The 21,539-nt window shown below is 40.4% G+C and overlaps 1 protein-coding gene across 2 annotated transcripts in view; it reads left to right on the top strand.

The window, feature by feature from the left end:
- The window catches only part of cspg4 (chondroitin sulfate proteoglycan 4), a 74,164-nt gene that overhangs the window by 36,048 nt on the left and 16,577 nt on the right, over nucleotides 1-21,539 (top strand). For both annotated transcript variants that reach the window (XM_079681096.1, XM_079681097.1), the window contains exons 2-6: nucleotides 4,294-4,457; nucleotides 5,224-8,772; nucleotides 10,577-10,765; nucleotides 10,945-11,220; nucleotides 16,609-16,785. In XM_079681096.1, the coding sequence (XP_079537222.1) occupies nucleotides 4,294-4,457; nucleotides 5,224-8,772; nucleotides 10,577-10,765; nucleotides 10,945-11,220; nucleotides 16,609-16,785 (4,355 nt within the window). The remainder of the gene's footprint in view (nucleotides 1-4,293; nucleotides 4,458-5,223; nucleotides 8,773-10,576; nucleotides 10,766-10,944; nucleotides 11,221-16,608; nucleotides 16,786-21,539) is intronic.

Genomic DNA, 21,539 nt, shown 5'->3' with positions numbered 1-21,539 from the left:
TCTGAAAAGCCAGCGGGGAAGGGGGGTTCTTTTTAAAGCAGCGCTGTCAAAGTATGCAGAGTTGTGGCTCTGCTTTCTGCTGTTTAACGGTGCTGGAGTTAGCAGTGTGTTTTATACAGACTTCTGTATTCAGAGTCAGGTCTGTAAACATGTTGCACAAACATAATCACTTCCTGTAAATCGCCAATGTGCTGGGTTAAGTGTGGGAATATAAATTGTGATTGGCTTTCTGGTTATCGAGGGTTCAGGTACATTGTAATAAATATGAATCCAAATAAACAGATATTCACACAAAAATAAGTCAAACATTTATCACTAAATGGTCACATGGACTTTTTGTAAGAGGCAAGATACATTTTTGTGTAAGGATATGTGCTGTTAAGACTGTATGGCTCTTGTTGTCCAGCAGAAAGGACAAACACTAACAAAATGAACAGATTTCTGATACGTAAAATATATTGTTGTACATTAAAGATTTGCAACTAATGAATACCTTTATTATTGATTAATGTGGGGATGTTTGAGCAATCTATTGTTGAGATTATTCAGTTACTTGTTTTGTCCAATAAATAGTCCTTAACCCAAAGGTGTTGAACTTGCAATTATATGAATCAGAAAAAGCAGCACATTTCAGAGACTGAAAACGAATAAATGGACAGCACTTTGATTGGTTGAATGACAATCTATTAATTGATAAAGATTACTTATCAATTATAGAATCGAGCCAGCCTTAATCCATGTATTTAATAGTCCACTGGGTTGTTATCTGCAGACATAACAAAATAACTCATGTTTATCACAAATCTCAAGCGCTATTGACCTTTGGGGTTGTTCATAATGGTGATGAGAGTGGTGCCATATGGTGAATGACATTTCAGCCTTAAAAGCTTTCCATTTCTATCTATGGTTAACAACATGCTCTCCTTCACATAATTATACCCAGAAGCTGTTCTGCCCTGCTGTAACAGTGGCACAGCCCAGCAAAGGAAACAAATGACTAACATAGTCCCTATTTTTAGTGAAGCCAACCATGGTTTAACCACAGGTTACACATATAGGTGGTTTGTTTAGATTCAAGGCAGCGTTACCATGGCATCATTGTGGTAGAGGAACACACTGGGTATCTTTCACTTCTGCATAACATGATAGAGAAGTAAGTCATATTGCTTTAAACAAATGTGGACCATCATGTTGATAAAAGACAAGACACCATTAAAGAGGATTTTTATTTGCTTTTATCTATTTTCTTTGTTGACGGATACAATCGAGCCATCAAAAGTATCCAAAAACCTCAAATCTTTCTGCCTCGTCTTCACACAAATTTAAAATATGCCTGAAGTGACTCTGACTCACAGGCACAGTCAAGTCATAGGACAAAAAAGTCGCCTGAATGTCTCCAATCTCCCTGCACTTGTGGTCAGCGTCTGTCTCTTCCGGACATGTGTCGCTAGATTGAGACCAAACGAGGATGGAGAAGAGGAGGAGGAGGAAAGGGAAGAAAGACAACAGGGTAATTCATTCACTGGCTTGTGAAAGAGAGGAAGACTCGGTTTCCTCAGGACATTATAAATACAAGCGCATGCAGTCATCAAATTATAGCCATCTGCATTGGCCCTGGACCAAGATTCTGCCTGACGCACAATAAAGTAGTGTGAGGAGGGGTGTGGTCGCTAAAGGGGATCAGACGCCGTCCTCTTCGGTGGTTAAACCTCCACATGAAGACTGACACCGAGCGTGGCAGCAGCTTCACAGCTTCAGGGGTGATCCTACACACATAATCATGGCTCGAAAACACCTCAGCTACATCCTAAGGCCCCAAGACCCCTTGACGATGAACAATTATAGTGCTAAGATCAAGAAGATGACAAGAGTCTTTTGATGCACATTCTAGCAAAAGTCAAAAGCCTCACATGGTTGTGTTTTTCCGTCCTGTAGATGAGAGGAAGTGTTTGCACACCTGTATGGACACAGAAGAGGTGTAAGAGTGGAGAGACAAAAGAAGTGTAACAGAGTAGGGCAATTACACAGATATATTAAAAAGGTGCTTTTCCTACACAATGCCAATTCTCAACAGAGCTTAGCTGGGGAACTAATGATTTCCAGGTCCAGGTACACTGCAGAGAGCAAAGCTTTTGTGTGTATCATTCGAAAATGTGCTCCTTTTCCTCAAGGCAACTGCAGCAAGCTGAATACGAACCAGAAAATCCCCGGGCAGAATTGTCTTGGCATCGCTCTCTCCTTCAGCTTCTTATCCCCATGCTCAGCGAACAATCCAACAAAAGCTCGGGTTTAAGAACCATGGAGCTCATTGCGATTTTCCTTTGTTAATGCAATTGCCTGTAAGAAAAGATTCTCTTCCCCCATTTTTTCACTTTCAGCCTGAAGGCTCTTGTTCAATTAGCAGTATTTCGTTTGAAATACCTTCGCCTTACAAGAAACTCTCTGAACTGTATCATAAGAGCCTCTGGCATAGTTAGTAAAAGCTAAGGTCAATAGCCCCTGAAGAGTGACATTGTGAAAATAAATGCTTGTGATAATTCCTTCGATTCAGTAATACACATACAATGAGCATGTTCAGCATCATTTTGAATAACCAGGAAGGATCTTTAGTTTTTGAGGTTTTCCCTAACTCCTTTCAGAACATATTTGAGAAATTGCATAATATGACAAAATGTGATAATGTCAAAGAACATTTCCTGAGGGATGCCCAAATGATGTTTATCTGGCTGCAGGAGACCAATGCTGTGCAGCAGTGTAATTGAATGTCTCTGAGTATTTGTCCTTGTGCTGAGACTGTTCATCACTGACTTTGTTCGTGACAGTTCAGCCTTGAGACCGAAAGCAAACACCTCTTAGCTAAATCACAAAAGCATGGGCACGATGATAAAAGCTCTGTTTCGTCCTTGCAGACATCAAAATAATTGTCTTTGTTCCAGTTCTGGGATGGAGGGGTTCATTTGCAGGATTGGAAAAACCAAAGGACAAATGTACCCTCCAGTGTTTTTGAAGTTGGCAGCGTGGCGTTAATGTAGATGCAACACAGAGACAAGCTGCCCTTCAAAGGCACACATACACACTTTGCTCACACACCTCCTAATAGAGTCTTCAGGAAATACTTTTTCCATATATAGCTAGGAAAGGGAATGTTTCGTATCTTATCTGAGAAGTTATTTAGTAAGATCTTTGCCTCTTTGGAATCGAGCCCTGCTAGGCTACTAGATGCTACTGTTGATTTTGATGGAATATTTTGGTCCACATGATCTCAGAGGAACGTTCTATCTTCGACGCAGAAATGCCTCGCTCTGCTTCACTATTTCAGAGCATTAGCATTGTGTGATCAGAAGACTGCCTTCTTCGCTATGTTCCAATGAGATGCTGTGTCTTGTCCCCTGTGAGGATGAGTGGGTGGCTAATGGAAAGCCCCCTTTCTATATCTCTTGGCTAACGCCATGGAAAACGAATGCTGAGGAAACGGAGGTCTTGGAGGTGGTCCAGTTTAATTTCAGAGCATGTGCACTGGGAAGTAATTGACTTCCTCCTTGGTTTACATTTTGTCGAGGGCCTCGCAGAGCACAGTCCGAAGCAGGTGGCTGAATTTGCATTTCCTTGGGAACTTGACAGCTCAAGCCTGGGAAATCCTGCACCCCAGGAATCTATATCCCCGGAAAACCTCTGCAGGGGTAATGACTGATGTCTGAGTGAGAGAATCCCTTTGAGGCCAGAGAGGCTCCCCTCAGCCAGGAGCAGCTGTAGGACACCTGATAATATACAAATCAGTCGTGAGCAAGTTGCACTGTAACGTGAGATGCAGATAAATGCTCATAAACAGTGATTGGTTTCTCCCGCATTAGAATTCACTGTGTTGCCATTCTGCAGTTGTAGGATACATTTATAGCCTCTTATGCACAAGTGTGATGTTGCTAAAGGAATGCAGTGATCTGTGAAAAACGGAAAAAAGTGGCCTATTTGTTTTGATTCAAAAATGTAATTTTGAAGAAAAATGCGTATTTCTAGGGTGACAAACCGTGAACAATTCTGATACGTTCTAATGCATAGCATTGGAGCAATAATTACAGCGAAGCGATTGTTTGCAATACAATTATTTGGCCTCCGGCACTCTACAACAAAGCCAATTAAATATTATCCATAAAGAAATGGAAAAAGTAAATTAAAAAAGAAATCATTTGTTGGTCACAGTAAGGAAAGTTAAAATATATAAATTCAAATAAGATATGAATCAATTCGTTTTGTAAACATACATTTTCAAAGCTGACTTTTTTTTCCTCTTCACAGTATCCTACTTTGGGGACAGCCACTGCAATGTACAGACGTTCCAAGATGTCTCCTCCTTCCACGTGTCTCTGCAGATCAAGACGAGTCGGCGCAGCGGGCTGCTGCTACTGGCTGCAGGGGAGGAGGACTACCTGTTCCTTGAGCTGCAGAATGGGAATATCCAGGTGAATGATTAACAAACTGTGGAGAAGTCTGAAATGTTTTAGTTAACAAAATAAAAATATATTTATAGATCTGCCAAAATCACAACATCTCGGAAATGTGTATAAAACTGTAAATAAGTTACAAAAATAAAAGATAACACATCATCACCATTTTATATAAATAGTCTTTTACTGCCAGTAAAGAGTGCAGTCAGGCACAAAAATACAAACATTTGTATTCAACGTTGTTGAAGTTGACGTCAAGATAGAAGGTTCTTGTTACCAGCAATAATGATCGAACCAAAGATAATTATTGAATGATATGCATCAAAAATATGATAAGTGAATACTTGAGCTGTGTATTTGACCGTAAAATGACACCTTAATTGGTAATAGAGTTTTCAAAATCATTTCAAAAGCCCAGCAGAAGTTGCCAAAGGCATAATGGATAAGCATGAAATATAAGAGTGAAAAAGCTCGGCATATAAAAATGGAAGAAATGTTATTATTCCTTTCGATAACAACCTAATCATTAATTTGCTATACAATCACTAAAACATTACATATGAAATGTCTTACTTCTTGACATACATCATTTATTTATTAAAAATGCAGATCTCTGTTGTGAGGACACACATCACAGTAAATGGATGTTGTAACTTGTACTATTTGTTAATTTTGCGGAAAACATTTGCTTCAAACATTAGAAATAAATCCCATGGATGTGCAAATATTGAGTTATTTAAATGTATGAATACAACAATTAAATATGTTTGTTTTCCCTTAGGCTCGGATGAACATGGGGAAGGACGAGGTGACACTTTCTTCATCCCAAGGAGTTCAGCTGAACAACCTTCTGGAGCACAAAGTCTCCCTCACACTGCAAGACGGCAAACTCACCATGACCATTGATGAGCTCTTCTCGACGTACGTTCCTGTGGAGGATGATAAAGAACTGCTAAATATTGACCGGGGCATTTGGCTTGGAGGAACAGGAGACTTGAGTACTAACTACCTCAACAATGCCATTCCCCCTTTCCGTGGCTGCATGACTGAGGTCAAATTTGAGTCCCACCAGTTTGATATCCTCAGCGCAGTGTATAAAGACTGCCATCACACGAAGGAATCCTGCAGCACTGAGTTTGAAGCTGGTGACGGGGAGGCAATTAGTTTCAGCACTCCTGATTCCTTTGTGTCTTTCCCCACCTGGAGCGGGGCTAGTGGTGCCCCGAGGGCCCTCGAATTCCTAATGAAGACAACCATCGAGGATGCTCTACTTCTTTTCCACCCTGGCAGAGAGTCTGACTTCGTAGCTGTTGGTGTTGTGAAAGGCTTTCTCAAAGGTATGCTGGACGTCGGAAATGGCTTGGAGATCCTGGAGAATACCCAGGTGCAGCTGGATGATGATCAGTGGCATAGAGTTAAGGTTGAAGTCAGTCCGGATTCATTTGTCATCAATGTAGATAGCCAGTCTTCCTCCCTCCCTCTTGATTCATCACAACAATTGGACTTGGTTGGAAACTTGTATTTGGGAGGCATCCAGGGGAGGATGAAGGATGTGTTTCGTGAGAGCGGGTCCTTAAGTCAAGTAGAGGAAGAAATGACAGCCGAATCCTTCATTGGTTGTTTTGGAGAAATCAAAGTCAATCAGAAGTATAGAAGCCTGCAGGATGCTTTGATCACCAAAGACATTCATGTTAAATGTGAAGGAGAGGACTATGACTACTCAAGTTACGATGACACAGACTCAACTACAACTTCTCCCCCTGTTCAAATCAAATATGCTGATATAGACATCATTGATCAGCATTGCTATCCAACAGACGACACACCAGAGATATACAGAAATGTAACAAAACTTCTTGATGTCACTACACTACTCGTGCGTGAAGGTGGAGAGGCTTTAATCGATATCAACAACCTACTCCCCACATTTAACCTCAGTGCTGCAGGACTGAGACAGTCTCAGATCATATTTACTCTCCAGACTGATCCCCTGTTTGGCTTGGTTGATATGAACACAAACACAAGACGCACACAAAAGTTCACTCTTCTCGATATTGTCGAGGAGAAGATCAAGTATATGCATGATGGAAATGAACGGCATACAGATCAAATCCAGCTGCAGGTTGTTGTTCAAAGTAATGACTTCCTCCCTGAATGTTTGAAGACTTCTCAGGAGTATGTCCTTCCAGTTGAAATTATTCCCGTTAATGACATACCACAAGTTGGTGGAGGAGAAATCACCCTTACAGCAAACGGAAGAACTCGTTTGAGTCCAAGCCTTATTCAAATCGTAGATTCTGACAGCCGCTGTGATGAATTAGCAGTAACTGTATCCTCAGAGCCTCCGGTGGAAGTTGGTTACTTAGAAAACAGTCAACAGCCAGGAAGAAGCATCTCAGAGTTCACCTGCAGAGAATTGAAGGATGGAAATATCTATTTTGTTCACAGAGGGGGTAGTGCTGTTGAAATGACCCTGGAGGTGTCTGACGGACAATCAGAAAGCCATTCAACTACTTTAAAGTTTTCTGTGACACAGCCACATATGACTCTTGTCACCAACACTGGCCTCCACTTGGTTCAAGGAACAAACACGTCCATGGGTGTTCAGAATCTTGCTGTCATAGCTCATCCGCGTAATGGAGATGCCATGTATAACATCACTAAGCCTCTGATACTTGGAGAACTTCAGATAATGACAAGCGATGGAATATACAGGCAGGTTACAACTTTCCATCAGTCAGACCTAGATCAAAATCAGCTGAGATACATTAGCACAGACTCGAGAAACCAGGAAGAAACTGTGAGCGAACAAATTCAGTTTGATGTCCACTTGGGGAGGTTCTCCCTCTGGAACAACATCTTCTTAGTCAACATCATCCCTGCTCAAGTCAAAGTTACAACTATGGTCCCGCTGGAAATGGAGGCTGGTGAAGAGCAAACAATTGGACCCACAGAGCTTCAAGTTGAAGTGATAGGGGAAAACGTAGATCCAGAAACTGTCAAATACATCCTTGTCAAGCTTCCAACACTTGGCAGTCTGCAGCTGTCAGACACAGAGTTGGCTGTGGGTGACATCTTCACACAGAAGGACATTTTAGAAAATACAGTTAGCTACAGGGTGCGTGTGCAAAGAGCTGTGGATAGTTTAGACCAGTTCCAGTTCAGAGTCATGGCGAATGATCGGTATTCCCCTCTGTACACCTTCCCAATTACCATCCTTGCCAACGCCGATGCTCCAGTTGCTTCAGTTTTGACCAATGAAAAGCTGTTTGTGTTGCAGGGTGGTGAGCATACTCTGAACAACAAATTCCTTTGGATGCACTCTCCAGGTTCTACAGATATTGTGTACCGAGTCACACAGGGTCCAAAGTACGGGAGATTGATAAGGGACTCCCCTCCCGGGCAGCCTAGATTTGAGGGGGCAATAAGAGTATTCAGTAATGAGGACCTCCAATTTGACAGGCTTATTTACAAGCACGATGGCTCCAAGACGAGCAGTGATGAGTTCCGTTTTTCGGCAGAAAGTCAAGACAATCAAGAAACAATAAACGATGTTTTCAGGATAACCATCCAATCCAAGAACGAGCATGCTCCTGTGAGGGTTGTGGACAAATTCTTCAATATCGTCCGCCACGGTCAGCGCCTGCTAACAACAGATGTCATCCAGTTTAAGGACGATGACTCAGGTTTCAATGACACTCAAATTGTCTACGCCCGTGAGGGAATCCTTTCAGGAAACATTGTCTCAACATCTAATCCCTCGCAGCCCCTTTTCCGTTTCACACAAGCCGACCTGAGAGATAAGAAGATCCTCTTCATTCACCACGGAGCAGACCGGGAACGCTTCCCGCTGCAGGTGTCAGATGGCTTTCACAAGACCACTGCGCTGCTTGAAATCCAGGCAGGTGAGCCCTACCTGCGAGTTGTAAACAACACAATCATTGTCATCGACCATGGAAGCACCAAGACCCTTAACACCACACTGTTGAGCGCTGACTCCAACATGGACGTCAGAGATGACAGTGAGATCAAGTTCCAGATCACAACGCCACCCGGCAACGGCAAGATTATTGTGAGTGGGATTGAGTCTTCAGAGTTCACCCAGGAGGACTTGAAAAAAGGAGTCATTTCATATGAGCATAAGTACGAGAGTCTGAGGTCCAAGGACTCCTTCGGCTTCACCGTCCAAGCAAGAGGACATTCTGAGGACGGCACATTTAGGATAAGAATATTCAAGCAAGGTTACTTCTCTGAGCCTGAGTTGGTGAACAATAAGGTCATCATTTCCTATGAGGGAGAGCACACCGTAATCAACCAGAACAATCTCAAGGTAATGTTTACTGACCCCTTACATTACATTAAGTTGAGCAAAACTCATTAGTTTTTGCTAACTAGAAGATGTTCATCTGTGATTGAGAGCTACAGTTCACATATTTAGACATTTATTCTACGACACACATTTGTTTTTATTAATCTAGATAGCATTTCACACCACTTGGCTGGAATTATCTGACACATCTTGTTTTATTCAAGTATATGTTTCTCTTTGTGAGACATGACTAATTTCAAGCATACTGCCCTGTTTTGTAACCCTGTCTTTAATCTACATTACCACCACATGAAAGCAGGGCTAAATATGACTGTGCAGTTGCTGCTTTTAATCTAGTTTATGCACTAAATTGCAGTCTATTAAGTGTGGAAAACAGAGCACTAAGTATCCCCTGAGGAGCTTCCTGGAGCCCACTTTAATTTATAGCATGAGCGTGCCTGCACTTCAACTTGAATGTATTAATGAGGTCAAAATGTTCGGTCAATTCCTGACACATTCTCAGTATATGTATTTTGACTTAAAATAAGGAGGGACATTTCTGAAAGTAAAATATTATTTTAAGAATTTTATCGTAAACATTTGAGATCTCCAGTATTGTCTCAAACCCAAACCCATAATACACATGTTGTTTTGAACAAAGCTTTTAAAACACTGGGCTTTTCCAACAATTTATTGACTTGGCTTCGGGGAGATTTTCCAATGTGTTTGCTTTCTACGAAATTAAAAAGTAGTATGATCTTTTGAATTATGCTCAAATGCAAGTACTGCACAATTGCTCAACACTCCTTCAAGCTCCAGAGAGTTTATGAAATCCTCTCAGTGGGATGACTATAAATCTGCAGCATGACTTTAAATGTTACCAAATGTCTTTTTGTTCACCATGCTATCACAGTGTTCCAATCAGATGTGCTACTTGTAACATTAGGTATTGTTGCAGCCAATTTGATGTACTTTAATATGTGTATATGAAGGTGCTGTGATACTACTGAATTGACCTGGGCATAGGCGGGGACTCAGCCAATTTCAGGGTACAGCCTACTATTTGGGGAGGACACAGGTGCACAGCATTAGGGATTGGGAATCACCAGAGGGAAGCCACACAGTTTTTCAACCGTGCGTGTTTTCGCTTATTTTCTGAGTTAATTTCGGTTTATTTTCTTTATCACAGTTAGTTGTTTAGTTATCAGTTAAACACCCGGCTCTTGTTTTGCTGTCATCATCCTGCAATCCAAATAAACATCTTAAATGCACTCAAAGAGAAGACTTGATTTGCTGTCAACACCACGCGTCTGGAAAAAGCTTCACACCATATCCCTCACTGGCAAATATTTGTTGTTCGGTTGCCTTTACAGGTATGATGTGCAGCAAAGTTGACAGTGGCCTATTTCTGTAGTGAAAATAAAACGAGTAAGTGTAGTGTACTGACATTTACTTACAATACTGCTCCAGTCTTCAAAGCCAAATATCTCTAATATAATTTCAACATTGAAACACTGCTGCCAATTTCTAAGGAAAACTGAATTTTAAAGTTGTATGAGTTTATTTGATATGTTTTACCATCTGTCACTGGAATAGTTGCACAACATTCACTTATTTCTGCCGTCTCTGAGTATTTTCATGCATTGAGAGACAAAAGTTTCCATCATTACCAAGGGTAAAAAGTCAAACTATTTTATTGTGTATTAGCCTATTTGGGTATTTTCAATTTGTCAGAAAGCTAAATAGATCCACCTCAACACACACTTAGATGAGCACATTGACATATAAGACGTTAAAAATAACTTTTTGTGTCTTTGCTTATTAGGTGGATCAAGCTGATATACTTCCTACAGAAATGCTGTTCACCATTAAAGAGTCTCCTCGTCTCGGACATGTGGTGAAGCTGACCAACAACTCGGACAGCCCAGACTCGCCTGTCCTCGACTACATTCACTCCTTCACTCAAGAGGACATTAATCAGGGACGCATTCTTTATGTGTCTGCATCCATCCAGGTTTGATGTCATTTAATTTATTCTGTGGTAGTAAATCAGCTGTGGCAGCTTGTTCCCTTTAATATTCACACTGGGAGTACAATCGGACAAAACACAACCTCAGCCTCTGATGATGAGTCAAAGGTACAAGGTTTATTTTTAGTAGATCAATAACTTACTTGAACATCCATCTCTTTCAGGGCAGTGACGCCTTCACAGTTGATGTCAGTAATGGTTTCACTACAGTGGAGGACCTGCGCGTCTCTGTAAACATCGTGCCGCGGATCATCCCCATCCAGACCTTCAACTTCACAGTGAAGGAAGGCCTCAGCCGGGCGATCAATGCAGAGATTGTTAACATCTCACATCCCTTCTACAGCTCAGCAAACATCGAATTTCTTGTTGAAGAGGCACCAAAGCACGGGGACCTCCGTTACCTGGATGGAGACGAACTTGATTACTTTACATGGGAAGAGGTACGTTATGATATGATGAAATCCAGATATATATTCCAATAACATCTGACCAAAGATCTCTAAACATCTTGATCCTCATTCAAGTTATACTGCATACACTTTTTTATCATTGATTGAGATTGATGACCATCTTATTTCATTATACAGTACTAGCTTAATTGATAATGAGCAGTGTCATTGTGGCCTTTGTCAATGTGTGTACTTACATGTATTAACCTCTATAATTACATGTTATCTGCATATTAGCCAGGCATTTTTGACGAAGCAGCCTCACCACAAACTACTGTAACAAATATGGGAGTACATGCTGATGGATCATCTTACATTTTTTTATTGTGTTTTTCCATTTGGTTTCCATTCCCTGATTTTTTTCCACTCAAATGTCTGACATTTGTTTTCGCCCTTTTTATTAAGCCTGCATCATAAAACGTTTTATGGCTTTTTATTTACAGAAGGTTTGGTTTGACCATATAAGCACATGTCTATGGTCTAACCCCACTACAACGTGGACATTTTCTCTTGTGCCTGCATTTTAGGGAACCTTATATTTTAGTATGTCTTGAGCCAAAAACTTCAGAGAAAAACTAAAAAACAACCAATAATTCATATTAAATACTCTCTAAATCAGTGGTTCTCAACTGGTCAGGCCTCGGGACCCACTTTTTACTTGGTCAATGCATCGCAACCCAACATTTTGAAGCACTGAAATCTATTCAACAAAAAAACGTGCTGTAATATATACGCTTTTCAGCATACAATATTAATAAAAGTGAAGTACAGTGAATATATCCCTTATAATTCTTCACAGAGCTAAAGGATGCTTTTAAAAAAGGTTTAATGAGATGATGGAATCAAAGCTGAACTATATAAAAAAGCCCACACGCTGAAAAACCAACCCAGCAGGGGGGTCTGGGGGGATTTCCCCCCCAGAGATTTTTAGAAATACTAACATAAACTATGCATTTTGGTACACTCTGAGAAGAAAATAAATAAACCTATTACTACCCGACATATTAATAATATTTTATGCCATTGTTTGTTTTTCACTTTGTTCTGACATCTTGCTGCGAGAAGAGTAAAGAGGAGATAGTCTGTGTGACTTACTTTAAATTGTGGATAAGGGTTCCCATTGTTCTGTGAACTGTCAATCATCAAACCGGGGGTCATATTTCATTATGTGTTCATTTTTATCTGAAGTTGTACCCATGGATGTATAAAGAATAGTTCTACCTCAAAGTTATTCTCCGTGGGGACTTCCGGCAACAATCTTGATTCTGATTGGCCAGAAGACTCGAAAAAACATCAGCAAAGATCTTTTATTGAGAAGATGATCACTACGTGACAGAAGTTTTAAAAACCGTTTATGGTCTCCGGTACTTCCAGTCCAACGCCGACTGCATGCACAGCGTTAGAAAATCGGGCCTTCAAAATAAAAGTTTGACTTTTTGCCCCCAAAAAAAGAATTCCAATTTATTTTATTTTTTTATTCACTCACACATCCGGACCCACTCGAAACGAGAACCACTGCTCTAAATGACTCCAGGGAGTATAACATCTCTCAAGACTAGATCATTTGGCTGTTTAGGAGGATTACACAGTACGACTTCCCCATGAAACTTTACCTTGTTACTTCTCAGTGCTTTGTTGGATGTGTTGTTTTTTTACCAGACAGAGAGGAGAGAGGGAGAACACGGGAGCTGCTACATCACAGTTTTCTGTTCTCTTTCTGTGTGAGTCAGGGTCCCCAGCTAAGGGAAAATATGAAAAATGTATGCGTAGTTACTGGTGAAAAACTCCTTGTGCATTCTGAATGGACCACATAGCTTACTGGAGCTAGTTAGAGACATATCGTATTGCTCCTACATGTAGCCCCAGTATGCCTCTACTCTGCTTTGCTGCAGGATTGTGGAAAAACTGATGATGCCTTTGGACTGCCTGAAGCCAAAATAAACTGGCCTGGTATATCCCTATAATAATGTATGAGTGGCCACAAGTCCCGCGCTTTCCTACCATCTGACTCACTCATACTTTATTTCAAAGATCCAAATGTAAATTTCAAATGGGTCTTAAGCGTAACGATAACGTAGGTGGCAAGGAAGCATATCATTTAACATTTCCTTAACTGCCACTATAGACATGTCCCAAAGACAATACATTTTTGTATTTGTGTTGCTTTTTTATGTGGGTACTGTTTGACTGTTTTCCTTATAAACATACAAAGGAAACATTCATTCCTCCCAAATGAGTACCACATTGGAGAATAAATGTTCTAGCCACAGCCGGCACTAGGTTTAAACCAGACCGTAATTGCTTCAAAATCAAAGTTGGATGTGTCTTCATTTTTCTGTAGTATAGGTTTTTTTTTTTTTCCTACTGTATGTTCTATGTTGTTTCAAGCTTTTTTTCAAGCCTCTCGTGACCTCGGGACAGGACACTGGATTAACTGGTGTGTGTAGTAATTGTGCGATAAACTCACCAATTGGGGTAGTTCACTGAGGTTATGTAAGCGTACATTAACATTGTGGGTGTGCAGTGAGAAAAACTGAGTGTTCGTGAGTGTCTACATCAGGAAATCGACATGAACACTAACCACAAGAATGTAAAGTTACTGTACAGTAAGCTATGTGCCATGTGGCCAGGATGTGTCACATGCTGTACTGTAAGCAGAGATTCTGTGTCAAACAATGTTAGGCATTTTCCTAACCACAGAGCCAACTACGATTTATTCCATCTTTGAACAAGAAAGTTCCAAGCACTTTCAGTTAGGCATTATTGAGTGGGATCCAACCTGAGGGGAAATAGGACATCTGAAACACTTTCCTCCAATACACCTTTACTCTAATCAGGTTCAGCTCTCCATCGGGTCTCAATTACGTCCTCCATCTGTGGAAACCTATTAAAGTCCACACACACAGGCATCTTTTTTTTTTTCACAGAGTACAAAATGTTTCCGGAACAAAGTCTTCTTGAGTTTACATAACTCATTTTCCAAAATACAGTAGGCACACAGAACTTGACGGTATACATCAATCAAAACTCAAAATAAAATAAACATTGGCAGAGGCATGAATCTTTCTCTGCAATCTTAATGCCACGTGTCAAACAACCACCCACTGTTTATTGTCCAAGCGAGCAGACTGATTGTCTCGCTGGCTTTCCCCGATCAGTACTGCTTTTGGGGGTTGTTATTCCAGAAGGATGCCCGTCACATGGGATCCATTTGGCACTTCCTGCTCTCTGAAGCAGGTCCTCCCATCACAGCAGCTTACTGGCTTTTGTCAAGACAAAGTTCCAACTTTCCTCTTTGCACACAACAAGGATCCTGAGTGTTGAGGTAGTATCAGGTGTGATTATGTGATCCAGATACCTTAGGACGGACAAACAAGACATATAAGATGCTGGCTGCTGAAAGTCCTGTTCTGTATGCAGAAAATGAACAGAGTTGGCTTGGCCGCGCCGCAGGTGCTGTTCTCTATCTAGCCCACTTCAGACTGAATGACTGATTCTTTTGTGCATCTGGTTTCCCTCAAGGTTTCGTCCCATAAGAGAGATTCTCCTTGTTCTTGTGCTGCTGCCAGACTTTAAGACCTGATTATAGCCTCTATCTCAAAAGCTTTGAAAACATCTATTATCTGTTTAGGTCAACAAAAGATATATTGGATACCGTAAAGAAATATAGGTCTGTTAGAAAAAGGGTAATGGTGTTTTCTTGTTTACTAGAAACATAGAGCCTTAAGGGAATTGTTTCACAATGTGTGATCAGTCTGTTAAATACCAGACTAAAGACAGTTAGCTTAGCTTTGAAAAAAAGCTTGGAACAGGATGAAAAAGGTAGCCTCTCTCCATTGAAAAATAAATCCAGCACATTAAGAGTTCAATAACACGTTATAAACGGTTTCTTTTATCAAACAAAAGCTAAGCAACTAGTTTCCTTTTTATGCTACAGTCTGAGACAAAAACTCATGTTTCCCTACAGGATTCAATTACTCAAAAATTGGGTAATACTATGCCGTTATTCTAGATCAATTAGGCGCTTTCACACCGGAGTACTTTTCCCAGTATAGTTCCGATATAGTTCCGAAAATGTGCGGTCACACCAAAAACATCCTGAACTAGAACTTAGTTCATGAGAACATTTTCACCCCCTTTTCACTCCCTTCTAGAGAGCAGGGACTTTAGGCGCGTTCACACCGCAGCACTTTTCCCACTTTAGTTCCGATATAGTTCCGAAATGTCGGCAGTAGAAGCTTCTGGGAGTCCCAGCATCTTCTACTGAAGCCAGCCCCCAACTCCGGGGACTTTCGGGCCGGGGACTTTGGGTGGCAGTATACGCCATCCGTGAAGTTGTTTGCGGCCTGCCAGTAAACCCAAAGCAGAAGAAGAAGAAGTGACGTCAGCGGCTTCATTTGCCTAATCCTCCCTCAGGGACTTATTCCGGTGTGAACGCGATCTGTACTTAGGAACTAAATTCTGATGAACTAAGTACGGCAAAGTACTTGGTGTGAAAGCGCCTAATGTTTCTAGTCATTTGTTGTTTATTAAAATGCCCTCAGAGACAAGATCAAGCAAGTATTATATATATATATATATATAGTACTATTCAAGTGGACTAACTTTTGCTTATAAGTACAATATAAAAAAAGTCCTGCATATGGAGATGACGGATAGAAAGTGATATAAAGGCATACTCTTGAGATGAACTGCTTCCATAAAGTTGGTGGGCTCACAAAAGACAGATTCATAAAACAATGGTAAAAATTGAAGCAGCTGAGGAAGAGATGTTCTGACTTTTATTCCCAATAGGTCTAAACCCCCTTAGATCCTAGATCCTTTCTTTCCCATATTGCAATCAACAGGATCTTTTTGTCAGATACTCTCAGTCTAGAGAAATCCCTCGAGTTTCAAACTCCCCTTTGTAACGCTGGCTTTCTATTATAAATGTGTCTCCAAGCCAAAGCTGAGATAATTAGATCCCCCAGAGCCACAGAAGAGAGATTATTCATTATGTTTTCACAGGCAGAGAAGTCTCCGAAATGATTATAAAACTGACTATCATCATGAGTGAAATTTGAAATTCCAAGTATCAGAACAAGGAGAAATATCTGAGAGGATTGTGCATCGAAATATTGCAATCAAATTGAGTATTTGACAGAGGAACAAAGCAAATTGGAGTTTCTTCTGACTTTCTTTTCAGTGTGTAATGGTTTACCAGGATAGGATGGTTTGGGGTTTCTTAAAAGTACTATTCTTTGGATATTGTCACACTGTTCAAATTGTATTCCACCTTTTAGGCTCACGCCCGCTGTCTATTTTATGCCTTTCCAACAATTAAGTTCTGATTCAAAATTGAGTGACAGTTGGATCCTTTTCTTCTTCTGTCTTCTTCAGATAAAACTTGGACACATCTACTACATGCATGACAGCACTGAGAGCACAGAGGACAGTTTTACACTCTCTGCCTCGGCTTATGAGATCGACCGCCGGAGCCTCCCTGTCACCATCTCAGTGACTGTCATAGCAGTCAACGATGAGCCGCCAAAACTGACACGTAACACGGGACTGGAGGTAATGCTTTGCTCTTTTTGCTGCTACTTTGAGCTTTCCTCCAACAATTGTAAAAGTTGTTGCTGTTGGAAAATGTTTCTAGCTATAAAAAGTAAACTTTTAAGTTGTTGGAGTCTTTAATTTTCCTGTAGCTCTTTTCATGTGATGAGAATTCAAGCTGGCCACAAGCGTCACTTTGTATGAGGAAGGAAAGAACACGCTTTTTATTGCGACCTTTCAAAACAAGGGAGTATTTTATAATAAGAAGATGAAACTTTGGTTTTCTTCCCCACAGAGTTCCAGTGTTCATTTCATTTCATGTTACCTTTGTGTATATATTTGCTTTCGTTCCTGCAATAAGCTGGAAATAAGAAAGAGGAACATGTGATAACTGTAGGCATTCCCACATGATCAAGACTTTGCATGATTGGTCTGATGCCCAAGTCACTCAAAATATGAAAGAAAGGCATATACAATACAACTGGCTTTAGGGTGATAAATGAGGTTTTGACATGTTAAGAAGGGGTAATAAAAACTTCTAGCACTGATTTAAAGAGGCCCTATTGTGCTTTTTGGGTTTTCCTGTTCCTGTATTGTGTTCTATAAATATGTGTGCATGTAAATGATCATGTAACTGACTTGATGCTTTATTTTAATTAAGAAACAAAAAATAAGTTTAACTGCCAATTTAGAAGTCACGATAATAACAAAGACTTAAAAGTCCTTGTGTTGTATGGAATAGTTTCCGGTAGGTTCAAGTTGATCGAAAATCGAATGTTTTAATAATGAATGAAATCTGAACCCTGGATGAACTCTTTTCACATCTATACTGTATATCTTGAACTGCAGTGTGCCGTAATGAATCCTGAATGAAGTGAGAATAGATTTACTTCATACCTCAAGTATAATAAATGCAGAGAGTTTTTACTTGGAAGCAGAAACATATTGACCTCCCTAACAATTACACATGCTGCATCATTTCAGCAGTGGCCTCCACAGTATATTTGTTTTTATATGGAGCTGTAAAGTAGAAGAGAATTAGCATATTCTCAGCTCGACTGCTTTAAAATGTTGCAAATGAATCATGTAAGCCTCAAGTATAAGAGGGCAGCGATGCACAATGAAGGCACTTAGTGCAAAGTCAAGCAGTATTACAGGAACTGTATCAAGTATCTGTAATCCTTTTCATGCTTTTTCACATCTGCTGATATATCAGATGTAACTGATAGAACATAGGTATACTCACGTTATGTACCTACTACCTTTATCTCAAATATACTTTGTTTTATGCACAATTCCAGATTTAATAAATAACTTTAATCAAAGGACATTATATCATGTCTCATTTGGAAACATATTTCAGTATATCATTGAATTTAGTTGGGAGGACATATTACGCACATTTTCAGGTTCATATTTGTATTCTGTGCCTCAGTCTGCTCTGATTGGTTAGCCCCCCCGGCTCTGTTGTGATAGGTCAACCACTTAAAGATGTCCCGCCCCTTAACACGTTCAATGTGTTGGAGCACTAGCCAATAGAAGCGCGGGTTTAACATAGTGATGTCATTAGGCGCGTTCACACCGCAGCACTTTTCCCACTTTAGTTCCGATATAATTCCGAAATGTTGCGTTAACACCAAAAAGAGCCGGAACTAAAATGAGTTCATGAGAACCTTGTTACCCCCTTTCCCGTCCCTGCTAGAGAGCAGGGACTTTTGTGGGAGAAAAAGGTTCCTATGTCTGATTGCAAACCACTCCCCGTAAAACTCCCAAAAAGTGTTGTGAAGCCGCCATTTTATTATCCTTGCATTAGCATTATTAGCATTAGCCCAGCGCACAAACGCAGAGAGAATAACTTATGGCAACACAAAATAAAACATGGGAGCGGTGGAGTGATGAGGAGGTGTCGGCGTTCTGGCGATTTACTCGGAAGGCTTCAGTAGAAGCTGCTGGGAGTCCCAGTATCCTTGTGTTTATTTATTTGTTTGATTAATAAACACAAGTTGGACTCCATCAGGACCGAGGGTGCCAGTGGACTTCTGGCCGGGGACTTCGGGTAGCAGTATACGCCGTGAAGTTGTTTGCGGCCTGCCAGTAAACCCAAAGCAGAAGAAGTGACGTCAGCGGCTTAATTTGCCTAATCCTTCCCCAGGGGCTTATTCCGATGTGAATTCGATCTGTACTTAGTTCTTGAGAACTAAGCAGTTCTCATGAACTAAGTTCTCATGAACCTTTGTGGGAAAAGCACTTCGGAGTGAAAGCGCCTATTATGTTAAGGAAGTAAACAAAGGAGTTCAATTGAGGCGTTTCAGGGAAGGGGGTGAGAGAGAAACATTGGGGTTGTTGTATTTTAAACATTTTGTTTAATTTGTATCATGTATTACAGTTGGGCTATATTAAAAGTAATGGATTTTAGTCCCTCATTAACTAGTAATAAAAACACATCTGTTCATTTAAACTCAGCTTTAACTGTCCCATCAGACTAATGGAGGAGCAATCATACAGAATAACAATTTTTAATTATGCTGGGATTAATGGATTTGATAACTCTAATTTATCACTGGAAACTATCATCACAATAATAACGTTTAGTTGGTGAAGAAAGGTGTTTATTCAAAGTCTTTTTACAGATTTGAATGTACAGTCGTTTTTTTTACAGAGTTTGTTTGGTAGACGCTTTCCAACTGATTCAGCTCAGCCATGAAAGAAAAGTTTTGAAGGATCAATTATTCTACTGTAAGAGCAGGCAGGCAGATGGAAAAATCCAGCAGTAATCAGCTCACAGAAGTGGAAACCCACTGTGTCATTCAGCCCTCCCTGCTCTGCCTGCGGCTCCACGTCGCCCTGGCAACCCGTATTTTTGGAAAACCAAGATGGCCGCAGAGACCACGGCTTTCTGGCAGGGTGAGGGCGGCATCCAATCCCTGAGTCTCATCTCTGCGGCTGCGGAGGGTAACATAAGGATATGAGGATGTCTCCACACACAGAGCCAGAGATGTCCCAGCAGCGGGGCTCGGATTGATTTAAAGCAGGAAGTGTGCGTGTGTAGTGACCTCTGCAGCAGATGATCAGACACGATGAGTAAAATGGTTGGGATCAGGCTCTGTGCAGGATCTCCATTGATCCCATTTGGCCCAGTCTGCAGGATACAGCTGGTCTCCATTAGAGTTTACACTCCTCCCGGTCTGGCTCTACTTCACTTTGCTGTATCTCAAAATAGTTTTCAATCTGAGTCAGGCTATCTATCTAATTTGTTTTCCCTGTAAAATCATTTTTTACTAAATGTATCAGGGTTTGAGTGTTCAATATGTAGCCTAAACATGAAAAAAGGTAAAAAAAAAACTAAAATGCAAGAACAAAGAAAAGGATAGAAACAAAAATGAGTTGTTAAAAAAGGTGTCGTCAAATATTATATTGCATTCCCACTCCCGCAAGAATGTACTATCCATCCAACCACATCCATCTATCCATAGAACTATCTATCTATCTGTGTCAGACTTATCAGACTTTCTGCCATTGCCTCCTCCTCTCTGACTCACATTTTCCAGAATTACACAAATATCCCCAAGAAAAAGTAATGCCAGCCTAGTCCCTCCCTTGTAATGTCTGCACATGACCAGTGAGTGACAGATTGAGTACTGTTTCTGTTGTTTCATCTCTCATCAGAGCAGGAGAGATGTAACACTATAGTCAATATGTCTAACAGAGAAATCCCACAGCTGCAGATGGGGAGCCAAAATCAAAATGGAAACTGTTATTTTTCTACAGTTCAGATATTGACAAAAACGATCAACATCATCCTGTTGTTGCCTTTCCCCAAAACATACTATTTCCTCCTTGTACTTACAGTACTTCAGCCAAGATGTTGGATGCCCAGGTAATTTGGGACACTGCTTCAGACGTCTGGCGCCCCTTAGAGTCTCAAACATTTTAAGTATGGCTGTATCCTGTTGAGTCATCAGCAAACTAAGTCGTTTGCCTATGGCAGCTCCTTCATTACTGCCTCCAAATGAAATATCAGCCATTGTGTCCAATAAAATTGAATTTGCAGCCCATCCTCTAAGGTGCTTAATGCATTGATTGTTATATAAAGCATCAATTTGCAAGGCCATTTTCCGAGTACCTGCCCTAGTTTGCTTTGTATGTGTAGAGCAATCTGATGGGGACATCTAGTGGTGGGGAGTGTGTATTGCATAGTAGAAAAAATATAACTGACAATACTGTTATAGTGATGTGACCATGTGACCTAATTTTAAATATATGAACATGTATTTCATTATTAAAGAAGTATGATTTACAGTGCATATTCTGTTTTCAGTTTGGGAACTTCTATATGTTTCTTACAGTAAAAGTATTTAATACAAAGTTTAGCCAATTGCCGTTAAATGGTCAACATATTCATGTGTTAAAAAACAAGCACTGTCTCTCAGCAGCTGCTCAGATATATACACACACACACACACACACACACACTTTGAGCACAATCAGCGCACAATTGATTGACTAATTTATAATGGAAAGAAACAAACTACAAAAACAGTCAAATCCCTTTTACTGTAACTCTGCAGGCGTTTCTATCCCTCGGGAGAGCGTACTTCCTGTGTGGGTGTTACATAACATAAGACTGTAATTATAGTCGTTTAATCAATGGATTTGCCTTAAGCTTGCATGTGAATTAATTGTTGAGAAATTATTTTCAAAAGTGTGCTTCAAAAATAGAAAGAAATGTCATGTTCTTCTCTTAACAGATGATTCTAAAAATACATCTCTATGAT

The sequence above is a fragment of the Notothenia rossii genome (assembly GCF_949606895.1).
Source record: "Notothenia rossii genome assembly, chromosome: 5".
Classification (NCBI taxonomy): domain Eukaryota; kingdom Metazoa; phylum Chordata; class Actinopteri; order Perciformes; family Nototheniidae; genus Notothenia; species Notothenia rossii.
This window is presented reverse-complemented; position numbering and strand designations above follow the sequence as displayed.